Raw genomic sequence first — 25,032 nt, forward strand, 5'->3', positions numbered from 1 at the left:
TATTCTACCACTGTCATGTCCCCCTACGTAAGTTGTAAAAATTCATTCCGTTTCAAATCACTAAATGATCGTGGGAAGAATTTTTCGTTAAAAAACTTCTCGAAATTCACCCCATGTGGGTATATCTCTTTCCTTTCTTCTATTCTCTACTATCCTCCACTAGTACTTCGCTCGTCTTTGTAATAAGAAAGTAGCTAATGTTACTTTTTGTTCTTCCGAACACCTTATAACCTTAAAACATTTCTCAACTTGGTTGATCCAAGCTTCAGCATCTATCGGACCAGTGTCCCTTCAAAAGTACCTGCTCCTAGTGCCTTAAATCGTTTTATCCCATATTTCTTCTCAGGATCTATCTAAATTGTACCTAGACTTTCAGTAAGCATCGTGCGAATCTCTCTAAATATTGTTCTCCCGACATATTTTTTTCCTGGCAATAACTTGCTCGACTTTCATTTTCTTCTCCAGCCCTACTAGCACTTGCTTGGTTTCTTTGTCTCCCACTTCTCAACATGGTTTCTATAAAAAGAACTTTCCAACACACAAATCAAATACTATAAATTTTATTATTAACACTACTTTTACAACATTATTATTTCTTTACTTACCACTGTAATTTACATCCTATTTACACATTTTTATACTAATAAGTTTACATTCATTATTTCTTTATCACTCTTCTACTTTCTTTTTCCCTTTTCGTATTATTCCATACTTTTCTTCTGGTTTCCAGACACATTCTTCCAAAGAATGTCCTGGTTGCAGGCAAAAGAAACAAAAAGTGTTTTTAAGGTTTGTATCTTCTCTCGACAAATTCTCCATCTCGTCTTCAGTATCATCATCAGTCAATAACATAATATCACTCGTTGTTTGACTAGGTCCTTCCTTTATTTGAATTTTCTTCATACGAATCCTAAGCTTCTTCGTTATTCAAAATCCATAATGTTCTTTGTTTGGAAACAGATCTCTTCGGAGTAGACCATTTTTACTTACCTATTTCTATTTCTCCTTACCCTTCTATTGATAGAGCACGTAGTCTCTCCAAAGGTGTCCCCTTTTACCATATTCAAAACAAGTCCTTGAGGGAGTTAGCCGACGTCCTAAGTACTTTCCATTACATTTCGAACAATATGGTATGCATGCACATTTGATTTGTTCTATTAATTTCGGTTCCATATAGGAACAAGGAGCCCATCAGTATTTTCAGTTTTCCTTTGATGTCATAGTAGAATATTCTACTTTCCAATCTATATGTTTCTCAAACACGTGTTTTTTACAACATCAATTAACTTATAATTATAACAATCATGTAGTTTCAAACAATTCATATTTTCATTCACATCATTTTTCTAGTATGGTATCTCCTAGATTCCTTCCAAGTTTCCTCTAGATTATTACTTTACCTCCCTTTCCGAATTGGTAGCGTTGTGAGTTCCAGCTCGAATTGCTGCTAAGCTTACCACTTCTATACTGTCTCCTTAGCCCGACTTTGACTAATTTCTAGGTTTCCTTTAACCTACGGACTCTATATTTTATTTCAAAATCATCATCCTTAGGTTTCCTTAAATCCTCTCAACTTTTGTTAAAATTCTCAGAGTTCTGCATAACTTTATGCACTGATACCAACTTGCCACACCCCCTCCCGAGCTTAACTCTTTCACCTAAAAGAAGGCGTAAAGATAATAGACATTGCCCTTTGTAATACCTGTTATCCATCACTTTGCACTTACCAATTACATCTCAAACTTTTTTGTGATAACTACTACCTGTCTTGGATTTAAATGACAACAACTCTCTGGTTAAAATTTTATATCAAACCATTATAATATTTACACAACTCAAGACTCGACTTAGATAACTCTACTCCTAGGTTATGAAACTCGTAAAGAGCAGACTTTCACCCAGAAACATGGCTACAGTGTGACAAACCTTGACCTTAGCAGTATCATGGAACTCCATTCTTGTGTTAACTGGGGGGAAATAAAAAATTTGGAAAACATGAGCTGGAAAAGCTCAGTGAGTGGTATGTTTTTATGAAAATAGGTTTTGTTTTTAAAATTATTTTTGGAAAAATAATTTCACAAATAATCAAACGCGGTATGCATGACCTCGGTCTGGTAACTAAGATGATATTAGCATGATCATATGTTCCTCAATAAATGCAACAACCAAAAATAAATCCAAGGAAACGGTTCCAATACCCAATACAACCCAACGAATGTGCACATGTTGACAATATCCCACTAGACATACAGGTATGCTGACAATCCCAACCAAATTACACTATCCCAGCCAAACGTCCACAAGATATGCTGACAATATCTCGGGTACAGTTCTAGTTTCCAATTAAATTCACAATAAACATACATCCATATAATATCAAGAAAATAGTCAAAAGAACATGAAATCAATGAAGACAACATATTTCCTAATCATGCCACAGCTTTCAAAACCATGTATGTATATATATATATACACACACACATAAAGGCATATCAATTCACAAAGACAGAGAAAGGAGAACTACTCACTGCTCATGGGCAAAAATTCCTCCTATTTCTGAGTCTGTATTAACTCAAATATCAACTTAGAATCCCGTGTTTAGGGTTAAAATAATCTTAAAACATTTTCTTAACCTTAGCTCTAGCTTACCGACCAACCAGGCTCAAACTACCCCTTCAATTTGGAAAAAGAAACAGTTATTGGACGCAGGGTTACACTTCACAGCCAAGTTGAACGCATGGACAGTAACACCGACGCTTGGTTCAACCTGTTTAACACCTAACAGTCAAGCTTGGATGCCTGATACAACACTCCAATGTATGGTCGTCCCTCGAAACTCTAATTCTCTCCAATTTCTCTCTTATAAGATTTCCTAAGAGATCAAAAAGTTGTGGAGTGAAAAAAGGTATTTATAGGCAACTTCATATCATCTTTGTTATCCTTCAAGCCTTCAATGTTTGCTACCTTCTCCTTGAAGGAAATTTGAGTGTCTTCTTCCCATTGAGCCACCACATTCTTCATTGTCACCACCTACTTGCATGTAGGTAAGTCATGTTCTCCACTGCATATGTCCAACGCATACTTCCTTTGAAGTGGTTGTCCCATATTAAATCTTGCATCTCTGCCCTCCACCTCCTACTTCGATTTACTAAAATTTCATTTGAAGAAACCACGTTCCTCTCCTTGCTATCACTCAACGCCCAAATACTTCTTGTTGGACACATAGTCCCTTGGTTCATGCGTTCAACTTCCCAGATCCCTACCTTTGGCCCTAACTTCCTTTTTGTAACATGGTTTCTCCCCTTAGTTTAGTTCCAAACTTCCTATTCTGCATCCAAAATGAAATTAAACGCATGACTCCCTAGGGTTTGTGCATCCAAACCATCCTTTTGAGGTTTATACTTCCAAAGTGACTTCCAACACCTTGGCTCATGCATCCAAGCATGTTGTCCCCTCATGGTTTGTGTTTATCTTATCTCTCCTAGGGTTTCCTGGTGCAAATTCCTCTTAAATGGTTATCTCATGCTCTATTCTTGCCCTTCAGTGCTTTAAATGGCATTCACATAACTTTTTATGCGTCCACCACACTTCCTAGGCAACCAACCCTTCAAACTTTAAGGTTCTACCTACTTATTGCGACATATGTTGTCCAACACTTAGCCAAATTTTCAGCCTGGACCTCTTATGCATTCACTACCTCCTTGCTGTACGTCCAACCCTACTTTTCTCACTTAGTTATGTATAGTTCAACGCATGGTTGTCCAACACTTAACTATCTCTTTCCCCATACATTCACCTAACCCTAGACGTTCAAAAATGGTTCTTCTTGCCCTAGCATGCATCCAAGTGAGCCTATTCTTGTCCAAGCATGCGTCCAAAATTCCTACAATTCCAATTATGCTTCCAACTCTAAGGTGACTCATCACATACTTAGTATTTAGTCCAAATTCCTTCTTCTTCTTTGGACTAGACATTCACCTTATCTTTCCAACACTTGAATTCCAACTCCTATATCAACCATTCTCCTTCCAAGTTTCAGACTTAATCAGAGTGGTTGTGATTTAAATACATCGATATCCAGGTTTCTCTTTGCTTGCAAGCGAGCTCTCTTCCACTAAAAATAACAAATTTACCATCATTGTCCCATGAAGATCAGAGCATCGTTTGGTCAAAATTTGGCATCAACAATAATAAATTGTAAGTGTTTAATGAGATGAAATTGATACATTGAACTTTAAAATTTGAGTAAAAGTTGAGTTTATTTCCTATTTACAAAAATGATGTGGTTGATAATCAATCTCAACTAAACATAGCTTAAGTAAAATATTATATTAATCACAAGTAAAATAGATGGTACAAATTATGAAAATAAGATATGATATCCATAACTAGTTGTAAATTACACGTATCCTTCCACCTTAGAGGTGGAAGGTTCGATCTCCACTCTCGCCATTGTAAGTATTACACATGTTATGTTGTATAGAAAATTTTAATGGAAAATATTATTCCCAAGGAAAGTTTTGAGAGGGTAAACAAACAGCATTAGACAAACCAAGTTCGAGTGGGGGTAACAAACAAAATGGAGTAACCATACTGAAATAAATAGAAAATTTCAGGCATAAGATGAATATTTCAAAAAATATACAAGCATAAGATGAAACTATATTTCCACCTGTCCTCTAGATTTTTTTTTTCATATATATAAAAACATATGTTTTTACTTAACTTCATTTAAATGCATGTGACTTCTCTTTTACAAAATTTTTAAATAAAACATGAACAAGAACTTAGCTCAAGTGACATTTATATATACTAAGGATCTAGAGATCCATAGTTCAAATTCCCCATTCCAATTTGTACAAAAAAAATAATAATAAATCACATACAAATACGAATGTCTAAAACAAGAAAACAAGAGTTTTGAAGAACAATAAGGCAAAGAAATTCCCATGCCATTAAAACGTCTGTGTAATACCCTATTTCTCCAAATATGAGAATCCAAATGTCCATAGAAAATAGAGAACCCACCACAATAAATACCAGATCATAAGATTGCATCCCAGTGATGCGGTCTGACTTTATTTTCCTTTCTTTTCTTCCTCCAGTTAGCGTGAAGAAGCAGGAGGTATCAAAAAAAGGCATTCAGCGATGTATATCCCTCCCAGAAACAAATAGACTAATCATTTATTCTTTACGCTGACATACAAGAAAAAACTTTTTCCCTTGTGAACAATTTTAGCCATCCAAGGTTGATTCTAACGATTCTCAGCAAATCATCTCAGCAGTACTCTAGGACAATAATTAAAGATGAAAACAGAAAGATATTCTAAATTGATAAGGTATAAAGGTATAGTCGCATAGAGAATAAAGGTTAACCTAAATATTAAAGTCACAATGAATGGAACCTCTTATGTTGAAGAAGATATCAGAAGTATACTTGCATTAATTATAAATGTAAACAGCATCATACTATGGTCACTTCTGTGCCAAAGAGAATATTACTTGGTTGCACGGTCACAGACGTAGAATGACAATATTTGTCTAGGCATACTAGGAAAGTTAAATTGTAGAGATTACATATTGTTTGTCTCAGTGAAAGGAGCTCGGAGGGTCCTTGGAGCTCACTTGCGAGCTTCTGCTTTCTTCTGTTCCTTGGCTGAAAGTGAGGGAAAGAGAGTGAGTGAATATCAGTTTCAATGTGGCAATGTTAGGGGGAAATAGTACTATAACTATAAGAGCTTTCGTATACTGTTGTATATATTACCAGCTTTTTCTTCTTCCCTTTTTTTAGCAGCTTCTGCCCTTTGTTGACGAATAAGAGTCAAACGTTCTGCATAGCATAAAGTGAAATAAAATTTTAATATTGGACAGAGCAACAGAAGTTCTGCCTTCAAATTTGTTCACGACATTCACCAGCTACCATTAGTGCACAAGATAATAATTCTTCCAGAACTTAGCATTGGCCTCCCAAGATATTACCAAAGAGCATTTTGAACCAAATTTATACAATATAAATACACAGCAAGTACGGCTGCAGGTGAGCATTTTAAGCGGTCCTATATGTAACCCTTTTAACTCAAGACGAGAATAAAAAGAAAGCGCACATACCAATTTTGGATGACAGATTGATACTAAAGAACATAGAACGCACACTTAAGCCAGAGAATTGATCATTGAAGGATTACCTAAATCTTTCCTAGCTTGTTCAGTCTTCCCTTGTTCTTGAAGCCTCATGAATCGCTCATGAGCCTTTTGTTTCTCAATCTCTTCCCTGGAAAAGAATGAATAAAACTTTGTAAACTGTGCGCATACCTAAATCCATATATTTTCATATTTGTTTCCAGAATAATACTCATATACATTAAATAAATGTTTAATATCAGTTAAAACAAATAAAATAAAACTTGTAACAACCTTTCACGCCTTGAAAGTTCAGTTGTTTTCCCAATCTGCAAAATGAAGTGAAATTACACCTCTACTGTATTGAATCAATGTTCAAATTGCACAACCACATGTAAGGACGATTATTATCTTACATCAATGTCTCTAGCTTTCAAGGTTTTTGGCTTCACCAAGTTAGGATTTTCGATCTCAATAATACCTTGAGTGCCTTTCCTCTGGCAGAATTTGACAACAAAATAAAAGTGATTTAGTCTCACTCAGCTGAAATGAAAAACAACAAAACATTTAGAAGAAAACACAAAAAAGGTCGCTGAATACAAACCCTAGGCTTATCTCCCTGATCATCAGATTCATCCCCAGATTCTTGTTCAGATCCTTCCTCAGATTCTTCCTCCTCCTTGTGCTCAGCTTCTACCTATAATGCTAAATTAAGTAACTCGTGTGCACAAAAATAAGTAAATAGAAAGAACAAGACCATGCAGTAGAAGAATCAACTGCTGAAAGAAAGTCCCAACACATCAGGATATTATCCATCCTCAATTGACAAAAAAAAACCGACTACTGGGCACTGTAGGACTTGTGCAGATCAAATATTGGCTTATAAGCATCTTTGAAGATTGTATGTTGTCAGTAGATGAGAAGGGTAGTGGGAACTACGTGTGTGCGTGTCTTAAGACGCATGCGCGTGCGCGCGCACACAGAGGGTGAGAGAGAGAACCTGTTTAAATGTTCGTGGACGTGTGGAGGTTCCAGCAACTACAAAATTCAGAAACGAAAGTTAGTGACATAAACTTCAGCCTTCTTAAAGTTTCTCGACAATGAAACTACAAATTGCAAAACCATATGTAAGAATAATTAAAAAATTAATTCCTCGACACCATCCATCTCTCCATCTTTTACTAGTTTTGCGCAATAACCAAGCCGCTTCATTTAGATTACAAAAATTTTCAGACTCCACGATGAAAGGGTAAAACTACATCCGCAGTCAACTAAAAACCTAGATCTCACCACCAACCACACTTCGTCATAGTCGCTGAAACTGATCTAAAAATGACTAAATAACAGCTTAAATCATTAAATATCCACCATCGTTCCAATTACTGAACTCTCCATGTCAAGCACTAGCTCGTATCCTTAAAAAGCAACTTGAATTTCTCGCCTCAATTATATAAAATCAAAACATTGGGCAGGAAAATAATAACACTCGAAGGAAAAGATCTCATGATCTTCAGTTTCTCAATAATCGAGCGAACGTGGTTAAAAAAGAGAAATTATTGCAGGGTTCTCCCAGTTTTTTTACTAGTGTTAAGAAGCAATTCCAAAACAAAACACATTTCAACTCTCCAGTCGAAGTAACTCGTGCATATAACCAAGACCCTTCATTAAGATTACGAAAATTCCACACTCCATAAAATAAATAAATAGAAGCTAAACTATTTCCGGAATCAACTAAGCCTAGATCTCAACACCAACCATGTCCTCATAGTCGCTGAAACTGACCTAGAAATAACAAATTAACATATAAAACAGCTTAAATCACTAATATACAGTATCATTCCAAATACCGGGCTCTCCATGACAAGCACCAGCTCGTATCCTTAAAAAAAACAACTCGAATTCATCACCTCAAATAAATAAAACCAAAACATTAGGAAGGGAGACGATAGCACTGAAAGAAAAAGATCCCATGATCTTGGGTTTCTCAATAATTGAATGAAGGTGGTTAAAAGAGAGAGAGAATTATTGCTTACGCATGTCTTCAGGGGTAGAGAATTGGCGCCGACCGGTGGGCTTGCTCTTGTACTTTCCTCTTCCCATCGTCGATAAAACGCAGAAGGGGAAAAGTAGAAACGGGAGGAAGAAGCGGAAGAGGAGCAGAATCGGCGTAGAATAGAAGCCCCCTCTTAGTAAAATTTGTGGAAGGCGAAGTTGGTCGCTGCTCCGCCCTTCCGCCGAAAGGAGAATTTATAGTTGTGTTGTGTTGGCTTATTTGTTCCCGTCCCGTTTACGTTTCTCTGTGGTGAAAATTGCCAACCGGATTCCCCAAACCCTACCCGAACCGGCACCCAAGAATCAGCTGCCTATCCTTTCACCATTATTTATTCCTTTAAATTCCAGGTATTAAAATTAAACTAATAATACCTATTCTTTAAAAATAAATAAATAAATAAACTAATGATGGTATCAATTTAGTTCCATTTGGTAATTATTTGGTCTGTTTTATAACTATTTTATTTTTATTTTTTAAAATTAACCAGCGCTATTCCCACCTTTAAATTTCTTCTTTTGTTATCTACTTTTTATTAATGGTTTAAAAAACTAAGCCAAATTTAAAACTAAAAAAAAAAAAAGCAACTCTCAAAAAGTGGTTTTTGTTATTGGAATTAGACTACAAATTCAACCATTGTATTTAAAAGATATGTAAATTATTGTAAGAAGTGTAGATGAAATAGGTTTAATTATCAAAAACAAGAACAAAAAACCAAGGCCCTTTTGGTAACAATTTGGCTTTTTGTTTTTGTTTTTTTTTTAAATTAAGTCTATTTCATCCTCATTTCTTATAATCATTTGCATCATGGTTGAATTCTTAGTCAAATTTTAAAAACAAAAACAACTTTTTGAAAGTTACTTTTTTTAGTTCTCAAAATTTGGGTTTTTTTTTAAACCATTAGTAAAAATTATATTACAAATAAAGAAATTTGGAGGTAGAAGTAGAGTTCGTAAGTCTGATTTTCAAAAAAATAAACAATAAATAGAATGGTTTGCCAAATAGAGTCTCGAACTCTAAGTTTTCATAAGTGTATTAATTTACACTCTCTTTCATATTCTGTTCAACCAATATTGTGCAAACCAAATAATTTCAGTCAATTAAACTTATGAATTTTCATAAACCAAACAAATGGATAGACAATTCTAAATTGAATTATGATGGTTTAAATTGATTCGTTTATGAAAGCCCAGATGTTTAATTAATACAACCATACATTCCACACCAAGTTTTTCCAAAATAAACGTACTTGACAGGGTATATTGATACGCTTACTCCAAAAATGTAGGGGTATTAGTTAATATTTCTCTTATATATTACATTTTCAGAATGCCTAGCTATTTGATTATTTATTATTATCATTAAGTATAGTTTAGCAGTAGGTGGGTTGAGATTCAAACCCTTAGTTTTAAAAACCCAAAAAAAAACAAAAACAAAAACCTTTAGTTTTTTAACATGTTACAAATGGTTCAATGTTTCAAAGTTGTAGTTCAATTTTTATTACAAACTATGGTTTGAAAAACTAACTTCAATTGTTTAAGTTTAGATGTTTGTATCGAGATAAGGTAATTCAATTGAGATAGATGAATAACGATATGACGTGTTTACTTATTTATAGGAGTGACCTACATTATATATATGAAACAATGTGCATGTTGAGGCGTCTCGTGAGAGGAGGCAGTATAATTATATGTAAATTACTTCTCTGTTACAAATTGTTTGATGTTTGAAAGATTCCATACACCTTTAGGTCCCGTTTGTTCCACAGGTTTTCCCACCACATTTTGAAACTCAATATATTATTATCTATGAAACTATTAAAACCAACCTGACATGAGTTTTTTAATATACAAAAATATGGGATTTTTATGTTTGGGAGATCAATAGTGAAAATATAACTTAATTGATTAATAAATTAATATAAAGTGTTCATTAGTATTCATTTTAATTAATTATTAAATATAAATATATCATTTAGACTTAATAAATTTCAACCAATGTCTTTGCCTATTCATTAATATTCATTTTAATTAATTTTTAAATATAAATATATCATTTAGACTTAATAAATTTCAAGTAATATCTTTGTCACTAATATTTTACGCTATCTTAACTAGTTAGTATAAATTATTATTTTTTAATTATCAATATTCTTTATTTATGGGTAATTATAGCAGGTGTTTTATTATTATTATTATAAATAAGTAAATATATATCCTTTTTTAAAATTAATTATATATATAGAATATTTTCTTAAGATACGTTTACCTTTTTTTAATTCCTAAAATAACTTTCTTATCCCACGTTTTCTTCTTCGTTTTGGATCTGTTTTTTTTTTTTTTTTTTTTTTTTTTGCTTCATAGTCTTCTTCATATATTTCAACTATTCGGTCTTCTTCATCTATCTTCTTTTTGATCGAGCTAATGTGCGTTTTTCAGATAAGTCTTCTTTATTATTCGTTGCTTGATTCTAAGAGTAACGATTCTGAGAGGAATGATTGATCAGTTTTCTACTTGCGATTTCATATTTCTACGTTCGATTTGATATTTATACCCATGATGTGGTATTTCTTACTCACGATTTTGTATTGTTTCATCCTTTTATCGTGTGGTTTTTTCGTGCGGTTCTTTCTCCCATGTCTAGGTCTTCTTTCTCAGTTTTTTATTCGACTTCATCTGGGTTTTTTTATTAAAAAAAATTCATTTGTACTTTTTTATGTTTCATTTAATTTAATTAAAGTATGTCAATGTTAGTAGTTGATTTGATGATTTCTACATGTTTGATCTATTTTAATTTTTTCCTTTCAATATTCATAACTTAATTTCTATTTTGTTTATATATGGGATTTTTTTTTCCAATCAGTCATGAACTTCCCATCACTGATATTAGTAGTCAATAACTTCCTTCACTGATATTATTAGTCATGAACATCACTGATATTAGTCTACTGGTGATAGATACATAACATTGTGTATCAATTATATTAGTGATAGATACATATCATAGTGTATCAATTATATTAGTCTATCACTAATAGATATTGTTGTCTATTTATTCTACTAGTCTATCAATGTTATGAGTTTAATTGTTGTTTCTTGCAGTGATTTGGAAATATGATTAAGCTTGCAGTAGTGATGTTTCATAGTGGACAATGGGATGATAAACATAATTACTTGAATTACAAGACTAAAGACATATTGATCAATGAGATTGTGTGTTTTGAGAGCTTTGTGACTTTGATATTAAAGGAAATTCAATTGGATGCATCTATTTCTTCAATACAATTATCGATCTTATTAGATTTTGATATCAATGGCATTCAAACTATGATTAAATTCACGAAGATAACGATGTTACTTGGTTTTTTAATTTAGTTAAAGAATAAAGTACAAGACATCCATTAGTTGTTCATGCCACTGATATTCTTTTAGAAGAAGTTTCCAATAGTGGATTTGATAATTGTTTAGGTGTTGTGTCTTCTTCTTCCCCCATTAATGATGATTTTAACATCTAACGGATGTTAATATTAGTAGCTTGTCTTCTACATTTGATTTGAAAGAGAATGATATGTTTGCTAGTAAGGAAATAGTATCAAAGTCTTTTTACTACATAGCTACAAAGAACAACTTCGATTTCAAGACTGTGAGATCAAATTCTAAATCAATTGTGAAGTGCTCACAAGAAGATTATCAATGGTACATTCATGCATCTCGTTATAAGGGTGGGGAACTATGGAAACTTAGGAAGTATATTGCTAATCACAATTATTTTGTAAATGTTATTCAAACTTCTCATAGACAAGCATCTTCATCATTGATTGGTGATTGTATGATAAAAGATTTTAGCCCTTGTGGCTGTTTGACTCCGGATGATATTATACTCACATGCATACTAAATTTGGGGTAAATGTTAGCTATTATAAAGCTTGGAGGGCGAAATAATATATTATGAAGTCATTGAATGGCGATGCAAATGAATCTTATACCTTGATCGCAGAATTTCTTACAAAACTAAAATAAATGAATCCAGATTTATTTTTTCCTTCTATACTTTATATATTGTCAATCAAGCTTTCAACGAGTACATAATCAGTATTCAATAGACTTTTTTAACTGATATGGTCTATCAATGATATTGGTCTATCAGCGATAAGTCTTATGATAAATGAGCATATCATTGGTCTATCAGTGATAGATCTATTGTAAAACAGCATGTGACTATTCTTTGATATATATATATATATACATATTTAATCTTACTACAGGTTCATCCACTGCATATGAAACTGATTCTGAGGGACATTTTAAGTATTCTTTTATGGTAATTGGATCGTGCATTGAGGGGTGGAAATGTTGTAGGCCAAACATATTAGTTAATGACACCTTTTTAAAATATAAATATGGTGGAACTCTTTTGACGACATCAACAATTGATGGTAACAATCAGATTTTTCCTCTTGCCTTTAGTATTGTAGACTCCGAGAATGATGCATCATGGAGATGGTTTTTTTATAATATAAAGAGAAGTTTAAAGGATCGAGAAGGTTTAGTTATTATATCTTATTGACATTTAAGTATTCCAAAAGGTGTTCAAAACATTTTTCCAACGGTTGAATATTGTGTTTGTTTGCAACACCTTTTGAGAAGTTTGGAGTTAACATATAAGAACTCTTCTACTGATAATATGTTTTTTAGATGTGGAAAAGCATATACTATTGCTGCTTTTGAGCTGAATATGAGATGGATGGAGACTATATATCTTTGTATGCGAGACTATCTTAGTAATGTTGGTTTCGAGAAGTGGGCTCGTGTATTGTAGAAGGAGAAGATATCAGATGATGACTACAAACATTTCAGAATGTTTATATGTGGTTCTAAAAGAGCTTAGAGATTTACCTGTGGCATCGCTACTCGATTCTATCAAACAATTACCTCAAAAATGGTTTTATGATAAAAGTAAAGCTGCATATTGTATGAAATTTGTTTTAACTAGCTAGGCTGATGGGAAATTACGAACAAAACATCAGATATCAAGAAGCTTCACGGTAAGAGTTACGTGTTTTCATGGGTAATATTACACAATCTATCAATGATTGAGTTCTATTAGTGATAGACTTATATCACTGATAGACTAAGATAGTTGGATCTTAATTAATTTATTGTCTATGTGTCATTTTTCTCAGGTTAATGTAATTAATGATGTTAAATTTCAAGTGATTGATGGAAGCAATCACTTTATGGTACATTTAGATTCCAAATCATGTACCTGTCGTGTTGGGGATCTTAATGAAATTCCATGTAGCCACGCCTTACTGTTATTCGTGGATGCAACATGGATACTTACTCATTTGTTCATAAATATTTCTTGACAAGTACCTTGATTTCATATTATGTTGGTTTTGTTCATCCAGTTGTGAACCATGCTAATTGGAAGCCTATGGGGATTGACAATTTGACATGAGTATATTACCTCCAGTTGTTAAGCGTCCAACAGACCGACCTTGAAAACAAATAATATTATCAATTGATGAGCAAAAAAGTCAGACAGAGTGCAGTCGTTGTGTCGTGTCGGTCATAATCTTAGAACGTATAAATTGCCACCATTTATACAATGATGCAACATTTACTATCAATGTGGTCTTTCTAGATGTGAACATGTAGGTTGCCAATATTTTTACAATGTTGTAGAGTTTGCTATTTTTACCATTGGTTTGATTTTTATATTGTTCATACAAACATAACATTCTACTTAGAAATATCTCATTTTTTATCAATAGTATATACATTTAATTTGCTTTTTATTCAATGTGAAGTAATGTCACTTACAGTACAAAAATTAGTCATTTGAATTTTAACTCAATACAAAGTACAGAATTTTCCAACATATTTTTATAGAATAAAAACACAAAATCAAGTACATACGAAAGAAAGTAACATCGATTTCAAGTAATGTCATTGTGCTTTCTATAATTGATATTGGTATATCATTGACATTGATCTATCACTGACCACCCATTACATGATACAAAGAGTCTAGTTCTTAGAACTTTAAAATAGAAAGCACAAAGGGACATAATTTGCACTGATTCAACTAACGATCCAACAATTTCCTATACTTATATGACAAAATGAACTATGTATGAAGTTGTTGTGATTAGTTTCAAGCAATGTCACTATGATTTCTATCACTAATATTGGTTTGTCATTGACATTGATTTATCACTTGTCACCCGTTTCATAATAACAAGAGTCTAGTCCTGAAAACTTAAGAAATAGAAGCACAAAGGGATATAATTTACACTGATTCAACTAATGATCCAATAATTTCCTATATTTTTATGACAAAATGAACTACATAAGAAGTCTATCATTGATACATTTGTATCACTGATACTACTAATGTATCCACAAAAACTAAGGTATAATATACCACATCCTATAATACTAAAGTACTGAAATATCCATAAAAACTAAGGTCTAATAGGCACAACATTAAACTAAGCCACAACTACATTATTATTTCTGAGAGATTTTTAGGTCAAAACTAGGGACATTGTCCTTGATTCTAGGAAAATGTCTTGTTTATTTTAAAGAAGCTTTATTTTGGTCTTTTGCATATTTCTTTTGGTCCTTTGCATCATTTTATTCTTTTTCAATCTTCTCGTTATTTACATTCTCCAACACCTTCTTTGACGGTTTAGGCTGTCTTTTTGGTCTAACATTTTTAGTATTCATCGTTGTATCTGCCTTTTATTGAATAGCCTAAAATGGCAATACTTAATTATAAGTTTATATATATTGAGTTTGAGTCATGAAGCAATATAAGGAATGTGACAATTGTTATACCTTCACTTTTTTTGCTTTGTCATGCACCATTTTTTAAATTTTTCATGTTCATTGACTTATTCCTCATTGTCTTCGATCTTTTGTAAATATATTGTATGAGTGTACACAAAATTATAGAAGATGTCAATATACTTTTTCTATGTTAATGCTGGACTCCAATAAAAAGATGACAACATTCTATCAGTGATAGAAACCTATCACTAATAGACTTTAATGAGCAACACACTTAAAGTCTATGAAAACATAATAGCAATAACCTACTATTTAACTAGATGGGTACCTTTTTTTCCCTTAGCAATGATGGTTTCTTCTATTTCATTCTCTTTCTCATGGTTTTGTTCATGCTTCTGTAGATATTAGTATATCGTTTTTGTCAGTAAACTACATGTACTTTATATAGTCTATCAATATAAAACAAAAAATAAATAATAAATAAAAGAACTATAAGACTTCAATAATTTTACCTCTTTCTCCTTGGCATTAGTAGTTGCATATTCAACTAGTTTATCAATATTAGCATCAATATCAATATTTATCATTTATAGACTCACAGATGGAAGACGATTCCTTTCAAAGGACTTTTGAGATTGTCTTTCACTTTGACATTTGTGTGCGACCTTCTGCTTTACAATTTCCATTAGATAATGTAACAAAGTGAGAATCTCCATTTGTCATTTTTTAAGATCTTCAAAATCTTCTTTGTGTTGCCTTTTAAGACATTCAATATCTTCTTGTAAAGAAGATATTCTTTCTCCAATCTTTTTTATTTTTTTCTGCAACATTTTCTTTTTCCTCCAATCTTTTTTTCTCCATTTTCATATATATTTTTGAAGTATTCTGATGCTATTTCTTCTTTTGATACAACAATAGGAACTAAATAGAGCTAAAAACATAATATTTAATTAGTACTGTATACAAAATACCTTCTTTTTATGAGATTGAAATACTCAAATGATTAGGTAGGAGTTATCAGTGACATAGTTTAATGAGATTATATCAGTGATATGGGCTTATCACTGATATACCCCATTAATGATAGACCAATATCACTGATATAGTCTATCTACCTGTGGTATTGGTCTACCATTCTATGATGTTGATAGACTCCTTCCCTATTTGTGTGTTTCAATAGATATAATACTTCTATGACCAATATCATTGATAGACTTGTATCGCAATTACTAATGGAAAAATTAGAAACTTACATTTCGTTTCGAAAAGATGCTGTCATTAAGATCTTGCCAATCTGGTTGTTTTTTCGTTTCCCAATTCAAGATTCTTGGAAAACCATTTCCTATTATTTTTGCGAACCCCTCAGGAAGTCTAGGAAGTATTTCATATGCCCAATAACCTAAAACTACCGGGAAGCCTTGCAGATAGGCAGTTAGTTTTTTTTTTACTTTTAATATATTTCTTAAAGAATTCGACAGTAAAACTATAAGACAGTCTTCCCCATGGATAATTCCTAAACTTCTCCTAATCATTCAACATCTTAACATGCTTTCAATCCACACAATTATAACATTGTCTTGGAATCAACAAGTTTTTTAGCAAATAAAGATTGACAAGTTTTGATATTTTTCTTTCATCAATGTAGTGACTAGAAAAATAGTTAAATGCACTGTTCACATTTTCCATAGTGATGCTAGTATCATTTCTAAAAAATGCTTGTCTAATTTATGAATCATTTTCTTCAGTTTCATCTAAAACATCTTCAACAAGCTATTCATCACAATCTAATCCATTAATCAAACCAAAATCCCTTGACCCAAACTCTACAATGTTACATTGAATGTTGAAAAGAATAACATTATTATTAACAGAGACACATTGTCTTCTAATCAAATGTGCTAGAAGTTGTAAAGGTACTTTGGACATTTTTAAACCTAGCAGATGCCCAAATGGTCTTTCCTTAAACAAAGATAGACACGTATAATCTAAACTCTTAATATGGTATATCACTTCCATCTTGCCATAAACTGTGACTTTCAAAGTGAAATTCCAACTTTCTTTAGGAGTTTTTCTTGCCTATTTAAACAAAAATGAAAATATATGTTATAGATATTCTAAAGAATAACTTAGAAATAGATATATAATAAATATATATAGTTAATACCTTCTCTTTTTTCATCTTTTTTTTTGCTCAATGGTTCTTCAAGTTCTAAGGGTTGTACTCAAATTCGACTATATTTGTAATTTGTTATGGTTAATTATATATTTACAATTAGTTTGACCTGCAAGCGACCCTTTATTTATTTTAATTATTTCTAGTAATTAATTTAATAGTCTTTAATTACAAAGTTTTTATTTATTTTTATTTTATCAATTAAATAATTAATTAACATGACATAAATGAGTTAATGTTAAATTTGATTGATCTCTTACATTTAGTTAAGTAATTATTTACTTTTAGTTTATATATACAAACTATTGAATTGAACACAAATATTTAACTTTTATACATTAATTATCTTGCATATCCAAATACAAATATTAATTATCTTAGGCATCTAAAATCCAGACATTCAAATCCAAGATATTTAATATTTATGTCCATAAAACATTATTTACGATCCAAATGGCCATTATTATAAACTAAGTTTTAAAAAATAAAGCTATATTCATATCATATAAACAAGACTATGGATACTAATCTCTTTTGCCCTAAAATCATGAATTCATAAATTATTTTTTTTAGGTTTTTCAAATAGTTGCAATTGTTCGAGTTAAAGTATACTGTGAGAGAAGTTAATCTAAGAATGGTAGTTATATGATGAAGTTTGTATTTTTTTTGAATTGTGATATAAACTATAGATATATTATATTACCATCAAATAGTAGATATGTGTTTGTATATCTCAATGGATACATACTTTCAGAAATAGCCACTTCTTCCAACTATTGACTTTTATTTTATGATGAATTTATATCCAAATTTAAATAAGCGTTTCAGGGACGTTTGGGGACAAAAACTATCATAAAACTATAATAATCCATTTTGCTATACAGTAAATACTATTTCAAAACCTCAAATTAGCTATAATAGAAACTATTTCAAAATCCCACTTGCTATCGTTTTTACTATTTTACATTTTTCATTTTTTTTATTATTTGTTACCGTTTTTACTATTTTCTTATTAAATTAAAATAATTTACACCTTAAACACATACTATTATAATCCAAATTAAAATAATCTATACTCAAAATATAAACTATTATAATCCAACTATAATAATGTAGAGTCTAATAACCAATTTTTTTTCCTCCAAATGTCCACTTCGTTTTTATATACTCTAATTTTTTTTAAATAATGTTTTTTTAATATATAATGACAAAAATAGGGTAGGAGTGAAAGTATTGTCAAAAAAAGGTTTTTAAATCGTGTACCGGGTACACGAGTTCCTGTCGATCTGGCACGCGAAGTCTGCCGTGGCAGTCATGCAGCGTTGACTGAGGCAATCGTGTATCTGGTACACGATTATCTTAGGTCTTGTACCTGGTACATAACTTCCTCCTCCATTAAACAGCGTCGCGCACCTTCTTCTTCCTCATCCGAGCTTCTGCCTTTTCAGTCCAAAATCATCTTCTGCCTTTTTTTGTTTCATCTTCTCCGTCCAAAACCATCCGAAATCTTCTCATTTTACTTCCATCTTATGCATCCAAACGTATCATTTTGCCTCCATTTGTTCGTCCCTCCAAAATTGTCTGAAATCGTCCTCTATTTGTTCATCCGTCCAAAATCGTCTCTTCTGTGGTAAAATTTTTTCCCTACGTTGTTTTCCAATATATAATCTTCCTATATGTATCATTTTGTTTGCATTTGGGCTTAACTTAATGTGTAGTTTATGGATCCATGATTTATTTGTTGGGTTAGATCTAGAAATATATGTATATATTTGTGTAGTTTATGAACTTAGAAATTAGATTTTGTAGGGCTATTTTTATGGATGATTATGTTTCTCTATTTGTTGGGCTATTTTTTTATGATTAATTTGTTGGGTGATTATGTATTTATTGGGTTGACTGTAGAAATATATGTATATGTTTATAAAAATGAAGATTGGTTCATATATATATTATTTTGTTTGCGAATTAAATCTATGATTCATGGATATATTATTTTATTTTTATTTGGGCGGATTTAAATGTATAGTTTATGGATCTTAGATTTGGGCTGATTTAAATGTATAGTTTATGAATCTTAGATTTAGGCTCATTTAAATCTATAATATTTAGATCTTATATGTTGAACTTATAAATTGGATTTTGTTGGGTTGACATATTAACATATTTTGTCTACAGTTGAAAAAATCATAATAAATATGTCGATGTGTCCTGAAGATATAGTTATTCTTGAACCTGGAATTGATGGAGATAGTGATATTGACATTGAAGTTGGTGAATTATTTGAAAACGACAGTAATGGGAACATGATCTTGAGTTGGTATCGGATATGTTCACCCAAATAGATTGAGAAATTACAAATTCAACGTGTGAACTAAGGTCTTCAACGTGTGAACTAAGGTTTACTTTGGAAGAAAGGAATATAGGTGTAGGAATGTTGTTTAATACCAAAGAAGATTTACAGCTTGCTGTAAAAAAATATTGTGATGACAGAACACTACGAAATTATTGTAGTGGAATCAAATCAAGATCTTTGGTATATCAGATGTAAATCATGGAGTGATGGTGTGCTTGGAGGTTACGGGCATGTCACCGCAAAACTCATGGGATATTCGAAATCACCAAACTTCAAGGGAAACACTCATGTTTATTTTCAAAATTGACACGGGATCATTCAACTGGTTAGAGCTAATCCTGGAGTACCTGTGGCCCTACTCCAACAAGCAATTAAAAAACAATATGGCTATAATGTTAATTATAGACGAATGTGGCAAACCAAGAGAAAAGCATTAGATTGTTGTGTTTGGTGATTGGGAGAAATCATATTCAAAGCTTCCGTATTGGTTGACTGCTCTTGTTCATTATAATCCAGGAACACGAATAGATTGATTTTTTCTTCCCTCCGATGTGCCAGGTACGACTATTTTTGGACGAGTTTTTTGGTCCTTTGGTCCTCAAGAAAAGAGTTCAAACATTGTAGGCCATTAATCCAGATTGATGAAACTCATCCCTACGGAAAATATAAGGGAAAATTATTAACCGTCTTATCTATTGATGCAAACAGACATATATTTCCTCTTTTGCTATTGTTAAAGGTGAAAATTCGTCCAGTTGGTCATGGTTTTTGTGGGCATTACGTGAATATGTTGTAGGATCTAAAGGCAACACTAGAGGGGTGAATAAGGTTGACTATCAATTTTTAAAAAATAATTTTATCTTCAAACAACGCTTAACAAAGTTAACCCACTAATTTGATTAAAGAAAATTTATGCAAGACAAAACTTAAACATGCAAGCTATGATAACTTCAAATTTAAAGATAATTTAATCAAGGTTAAATTTAAATAACACACTAAAAATTAAATCATGCAATTAGGAAATATTAAAAAATAACTAAGACAATAAGCAAAAAATTGAAAACCAGAAATAAAAGAGAGAGAGGAAGAGAAAACACCGGGAAATATAGTGGTTCGGCAAATTGCCTACTCCATTTCTCAACACTCTTTCTTGGGTATTTCACTAAGTGATTCTCTTGCAAGTGAGAACCAAACTGACACACGACCCTCTTTTTCCTAGGCTAAAGAGAAACCCAAGATCTTTTTTACTAGTTCAGGATCAAACCAATTTCTTTTTCTCACAACTCAAGGTGTACCCATACCTTAATACAATTCCCAACAAAAAATAAAAGAAAACCTCACAATATTACCTCTTGAAGACTAAATACACAAGTTGAGCACTAAAAAAAAACTCACAAAAATAACTCTAGACCAATTTAGGAGCAAGGAGGACAAGAATTTGAGAGTAGAGAGAATTGAGAGCTTAAGAATTTATAGCTTTTGGTGTGTCAATGAAGAGTAAAATCAAGTCGAATTTATAGGCGAGGGAGATAAATTTTGGCCATGGGATATGATTGCAAATAAAGGGTGGAGATTGAATAAAAATAGAAAAGGAAAGGATTTGTAATTAAGAGAGGAATTGAAAAATTGGAAATATTGAGATTTAGAGAATAAAAAGGATTTGAAGGATGACAATTTAGGAAGGAAATCAACTTTGAAAAAGCTGAAATTTGGTGAGAATTTGGAGAAAATTGGATTAGGAAATTAAAGAAAATAATAATGAAAATAAAAAAATAGCCGGATGAAATGAGCACCTCACGCACAGGGGAGAGGATTGAGAGTCACGCGCCGCATTCTGTGAAGAAACCACAGGCACGTGCGGCGCACGCGCGTGTCCGTGCATGAAGCTAGGTGACCGCAACTTGTCATTATCTCATTCGTTCACGGTCGCCACGGCACTGCCACATCATGTGCCACGTCATCGCCACGTCAACAAAAGTGACCAGTTGGAATGCCACGTCATCTGCCACATCAGCTACCACGTCATCAATATTGACCATTTGTGTGCCACGTCGGATGCCACGTGTCACTGCCACGTTGGATTTCCTCTCCAATCTTCTTTTGCTTATAACTTTCTCGTTTGAACTCCGATTTGAGCGATTCAAATTGCGTTTGAATCGTCTTTCCGAGCTCTACAAGATAGTGACTCTGAAACACTAAAATGTTAGTGCAAAAAATCTGAGTTTATTATCATCAAAATACTTGGTTTGATTGAAGCCCTAAAGCTAACATATGTTTGATAACTTGTAGAAATACAAGTTATTTATACTGTTTTATTTAGATATTGTGGCTAAAAGAAAGAAAAGTTGCGTCGAAAGTATAAAAATTGGCTAAGAAATGCAAGAATTATAAATTGTCGTCAATACACCCACTGACACCATTGCGATGGTAGAATAGAATGTTTCAAGTCTGTTTTGCAGGAAATCAAGTCACCGCATGCGTTCATGGCTAAAAGATAAAATGAACAATGTGTCTACGTCGCATTGCGCCCGTCAATCAAGAATGAGAGACGATCAATGCAATGACGGTGCACGCGACAATCGATCAAGAGCTTTGCGATCAACACAATTTCAACCACATGCGGTAATAAAAAAACAACACCGTATGCGGGCAAACGATCGAAGATATAAAGAGCAACGCAATTGCGGATGATTCAGAAGCGTGTATAGCTGTCAGTTGTGCATTTCTGATGGGATTGATTGCGTAATAGAAGGAATATTCACTCCACCATTTCAGGAACTGCCTTAACAATATAGTGGGGACCACACTGCAAAGAGTCAAAGCTTCGCCTATGATAACTTGTAGAAATACAAGTTGTTTTTGCTCTTAAGTTGAAACAACTAAGGTTTTTAATGATAAATTCTCTCAGTTTTAGAAGAAACGCATGGATTTATTCAAACATTAGCAAACTCATGCAAAAGAAGTTTTATTACTAAATATCCGGCACTAACGCATTGTATTGCATGATCTTTACAAAAAGCTAACGCATAATCAAGAAGGTGCCGTAAGGAAAGCTCTAACGCATAGGCCATGCATCAGATAGGAAATTGTGTCACATCACACAGAAAAGATTCATTGATCCAGGTTGATTGTGTCACATCCACTTGCAAGTATGGGCACCTGCAGCAGGCGCCGTCTGAAAAGCTCCTGAGAGTCAGGCGGCTGACCGGGGCATGGACTTTAATGTTGTCCAGGGTATGGACTTTAATGCTGCCCATTCACCAAGTGGACATGACCAACGCCTATAAATAGATGAAGTCCCTCTAAAGTTCGTAGAGAGAAAGTTATTCAGTTCAGAAATTATCAAGTTCCTTACTCTCTGTAATTAGTGTAGTCGTAGTTTAAGCTGTGTTGTGGTGCCAAGATGATTAGAAGGGTTGAGAACCACCATCACCGTCGGTCAGGGGGTGGAGGAAGCCAAGCTTGAGAAAAACACTTCGTCCTCTTCCTATACAAGTGATTGTACACAACAGAATTGAGCCAAAGAGATACAAGAGATTGTACTCTGCAGCTTGACTCAGTTCATTTCATCTCATTTATCACTTTTGTTTCATTTGATTGAATATTGTTTTTGTAAAGGCAATTTGCTTCTTTATAAAATTCATATATTTGATCCATCACATTTTTTGCCATTGTTTATTTCTTTTTCATGTTGAATGCATTTATACTTTATGCAAAATCTCATTTCAAACGCTTAAGCCAACTTGATCAATTGGTAAAAGCATCTTTAACTTAGATTATTCGAGAGAATAACTAAGCTGCATCAAGTAGAACGCCAGTACAGCTAGAGATAGACTTACTGGTGTCTATTGCATTCTGTGTTAGACGCATGCATACTAGAGATAGGTTTTGCTTGTTATTCGCATTGAGAAGTGTTGAATAAAGTCTAACGCATAAACAAAAGATAAGCAAATCATCCCATCTCATCCACATTACATTCTGGTTTGTGTACATTCATCTTAGACCGATGCATCCACTCACATTAAACTCCCTTTTCGTATGATCCATCACTCACGACTCAACTCTTTTGTATCATCTTGCACAGGCACAACACTTAGTGTAAATAACACATTTCTCTTCATATATTTAGGAAAATCCCTACAATAGATACAATGCAAGGTCTACGTTTGTTTAATTGAATCCCTGAGTTCGACCCTGGACTTGCCAGGAGCCTAAATTAGATTTTATATTTGGGTCTGGTTTAGGAAAACTTGAACATCATTAGAAGGAGTGTTGTGCGGTCTGTTGCATCTATCTAACGCACTAACGTGTTACAAATACTTAAACGCATCAAAGCATCAACACATCACTTATACTTATAACTTATTCTTCCAATTTATTTTATACGATACACTGCTAGAGCGAATCACGATAGCAACGAACAAGTTTTTGGCGCCGTTGCCGGGATTCAGAAACAAGACTAACCAGAAATTTCATTTGTATCTGTTGTAGGAACACTTCGATCGAGGGAGTATTACAAGCTAAGCCTAAGCTTGTGAACGTTTATGAGTAGGGAGAGCACTTCTGAACTCACATACGACCCCGAGATTGAAAGGACCTTCTGGCGTAGGAACTGATCTAACCGTCGTTGAAGGTTGAGGTCGCAATTTCTCAGATAATAGAACAGGCAACGAGCAATGGCGGAAGAATAGGCAAATCAGCAACTAGCTCATGCTGCACAGAATCCAATCCTAATGGCGAATAGCAGCACGTGTCTTATGAGAGAGTACGCGTCCCCTATACTGTATGATTTCTCTCCAAGAATCATCTACCCGATGCTAGACGAGACCAGGTTCGAGATGAAATCTGTAATGCTCCAAATGCTCCAAATTGTTGGACAATTTGGGGGTGGTTGTGGTGAAGATCCTCACGCCCACATGAAGCATTTCCATGAAATGTGTAATTCATTTGTGATTCCTAGAATCACCCCAGAGGCGATCAGGCTGTCTTTGTTCCCTTATTCTTTGTGTGATGACGCAAAACAATGGGTGAGCTCATTGGAGCCTGGTGAAATCACCACCTGGGAAAAGTTGGTGGAAAAATTTATGAAAAAATACTTCCCACCTACCATCATCGCGGGGAGGCGTCGAAAGATTATGAATTTTGAACAAGAAGAAGCTGAAACCTTAAGCATCGCATGGGAGCGTTTTAAGGGATTGGTCAAGAATTGCCCAAACCATGGACTACCTCTAACTATCCAAATGGAGACATTTTATAGAGGATTGAATAGAGCATCGCAGATAGCAGCAGATGCAGCAACGGTTGGTGGACTTATAGACAAATCTTACACTGAGGCTAAATAGATATTAGACCGCATTGTTAAGCACAACATGGAATGGGTGGACGATACGTACGATGGAAGAACTGACAGGAAGAAGATATCTTAGAACGTTAATTCTATCGATGCCAACGTAATAGCCACACTTTCTGCTCAAGTGGCTACGATGACCAACCTTTTGCAGAACATAACACTAGGAAACGCATCAAATCAGTAGAA

General features: G+C 33.3%; 1 protein-coding gene, 1 non-coding gene and 2 pseudogenes across 2 annotated transcripts; 1 reads left to right on the top strand and 3 right to left on the bottom strand.

The window, feature by feature from the left end:
* Positions 1-5,413: 5,413 nt before the first annotated feature.
* Positions 5,414-8,499, bottom strand: LOC120074502 (28 kDa heat/acid-stable phosphoprotein-like protein). Its single transcript, XM_039027652.2, has 8 exons — positions 8,154-8,499; positions 7,121-7,158; positions 6,725-6,817; positions 6,537-6,617; positions 6,415-6,449; positions 6,186-6,271; positions 5,765-5,830; positions 5,414-5,656 (listed from the first exon to the last, which is right to left on the bottom strand). Exons 1-8 carry the CDS (start codon positions 8,218-8,220, stop codon positions 5,622-5,624), a joined length of 501 nt encoding a protein of 166 aa, XP_038883580.1. The 5' UTR covers positions 8,221-8,499; the 3' UTR covers positions 5,414-5,621.
* Positions 8,500-11,283: 2,784 nt separating this feature from the next.
* Positions 11,284-13,784, top strand: LOC150037003 (uncharacterized; annotated as a pseudogene).
* A 2,566-nt stretch (positions 13,785-16,350) lies between these two features.
* LOC150037004 (uncharacterized) lies at positions 16,351-21,535 on the bottom strand (annotated as a pseudogene).
* A 3,081-nt stretch (positions 21,536-24,616) lies between these two features.
* Positions 24,617-24,720, bottom strand: LOC120074867 (small nucleolar RNA R71). The gene has a single exon (XR_005481144.1). It is a non-coding gene; the product is annotated as a small nucleolar RNA R71 (small nucleolar RNA).
* Between the last annotated feature and the right edge of the window lie 312 nt (positions 24,721-25,032).

Source organism: Benincasa hispida, chromosome 3 (assembly GCF_027475165.1).
Source record: "Benincasa hispida cultivar pf3 chromosome 3, pf3_genome.v1.1, whole genome shotgun sequence".
NCBI classification, from domain to species: Eukaryota; Viridiplantae; Streptophyta; class Magnoliopsida; order Cucurbitales; family Cucurbitaceae; genus Benincasa; species Benincasa hispida.

Bases quoted from the DNA above. Each gene is read 5' to 3' on its own strand.
- LOC120074502 (XM_039027652.2), bottom strand. From the start codon at position 8,220: ATGGGAAGAGGAAAGTACAAGAGCAAGCCCACCGGTCGGCGCCAATTC. The intron at 7,159-8,153 runs GTAAGCAATAAT...TGAATTTTGTAG, and splicing joins CTCTACCCCTGAAGACATGC to TTGCTGGAACCTCCACACGT. The intron at 6,272-6,414 runs GTTGTTACAAGT...ATTCTTTTCCAG, and splicing joins GAACTTTCAAGGCGTGAAAG to GGAAGAGATTGAGAAACAAA.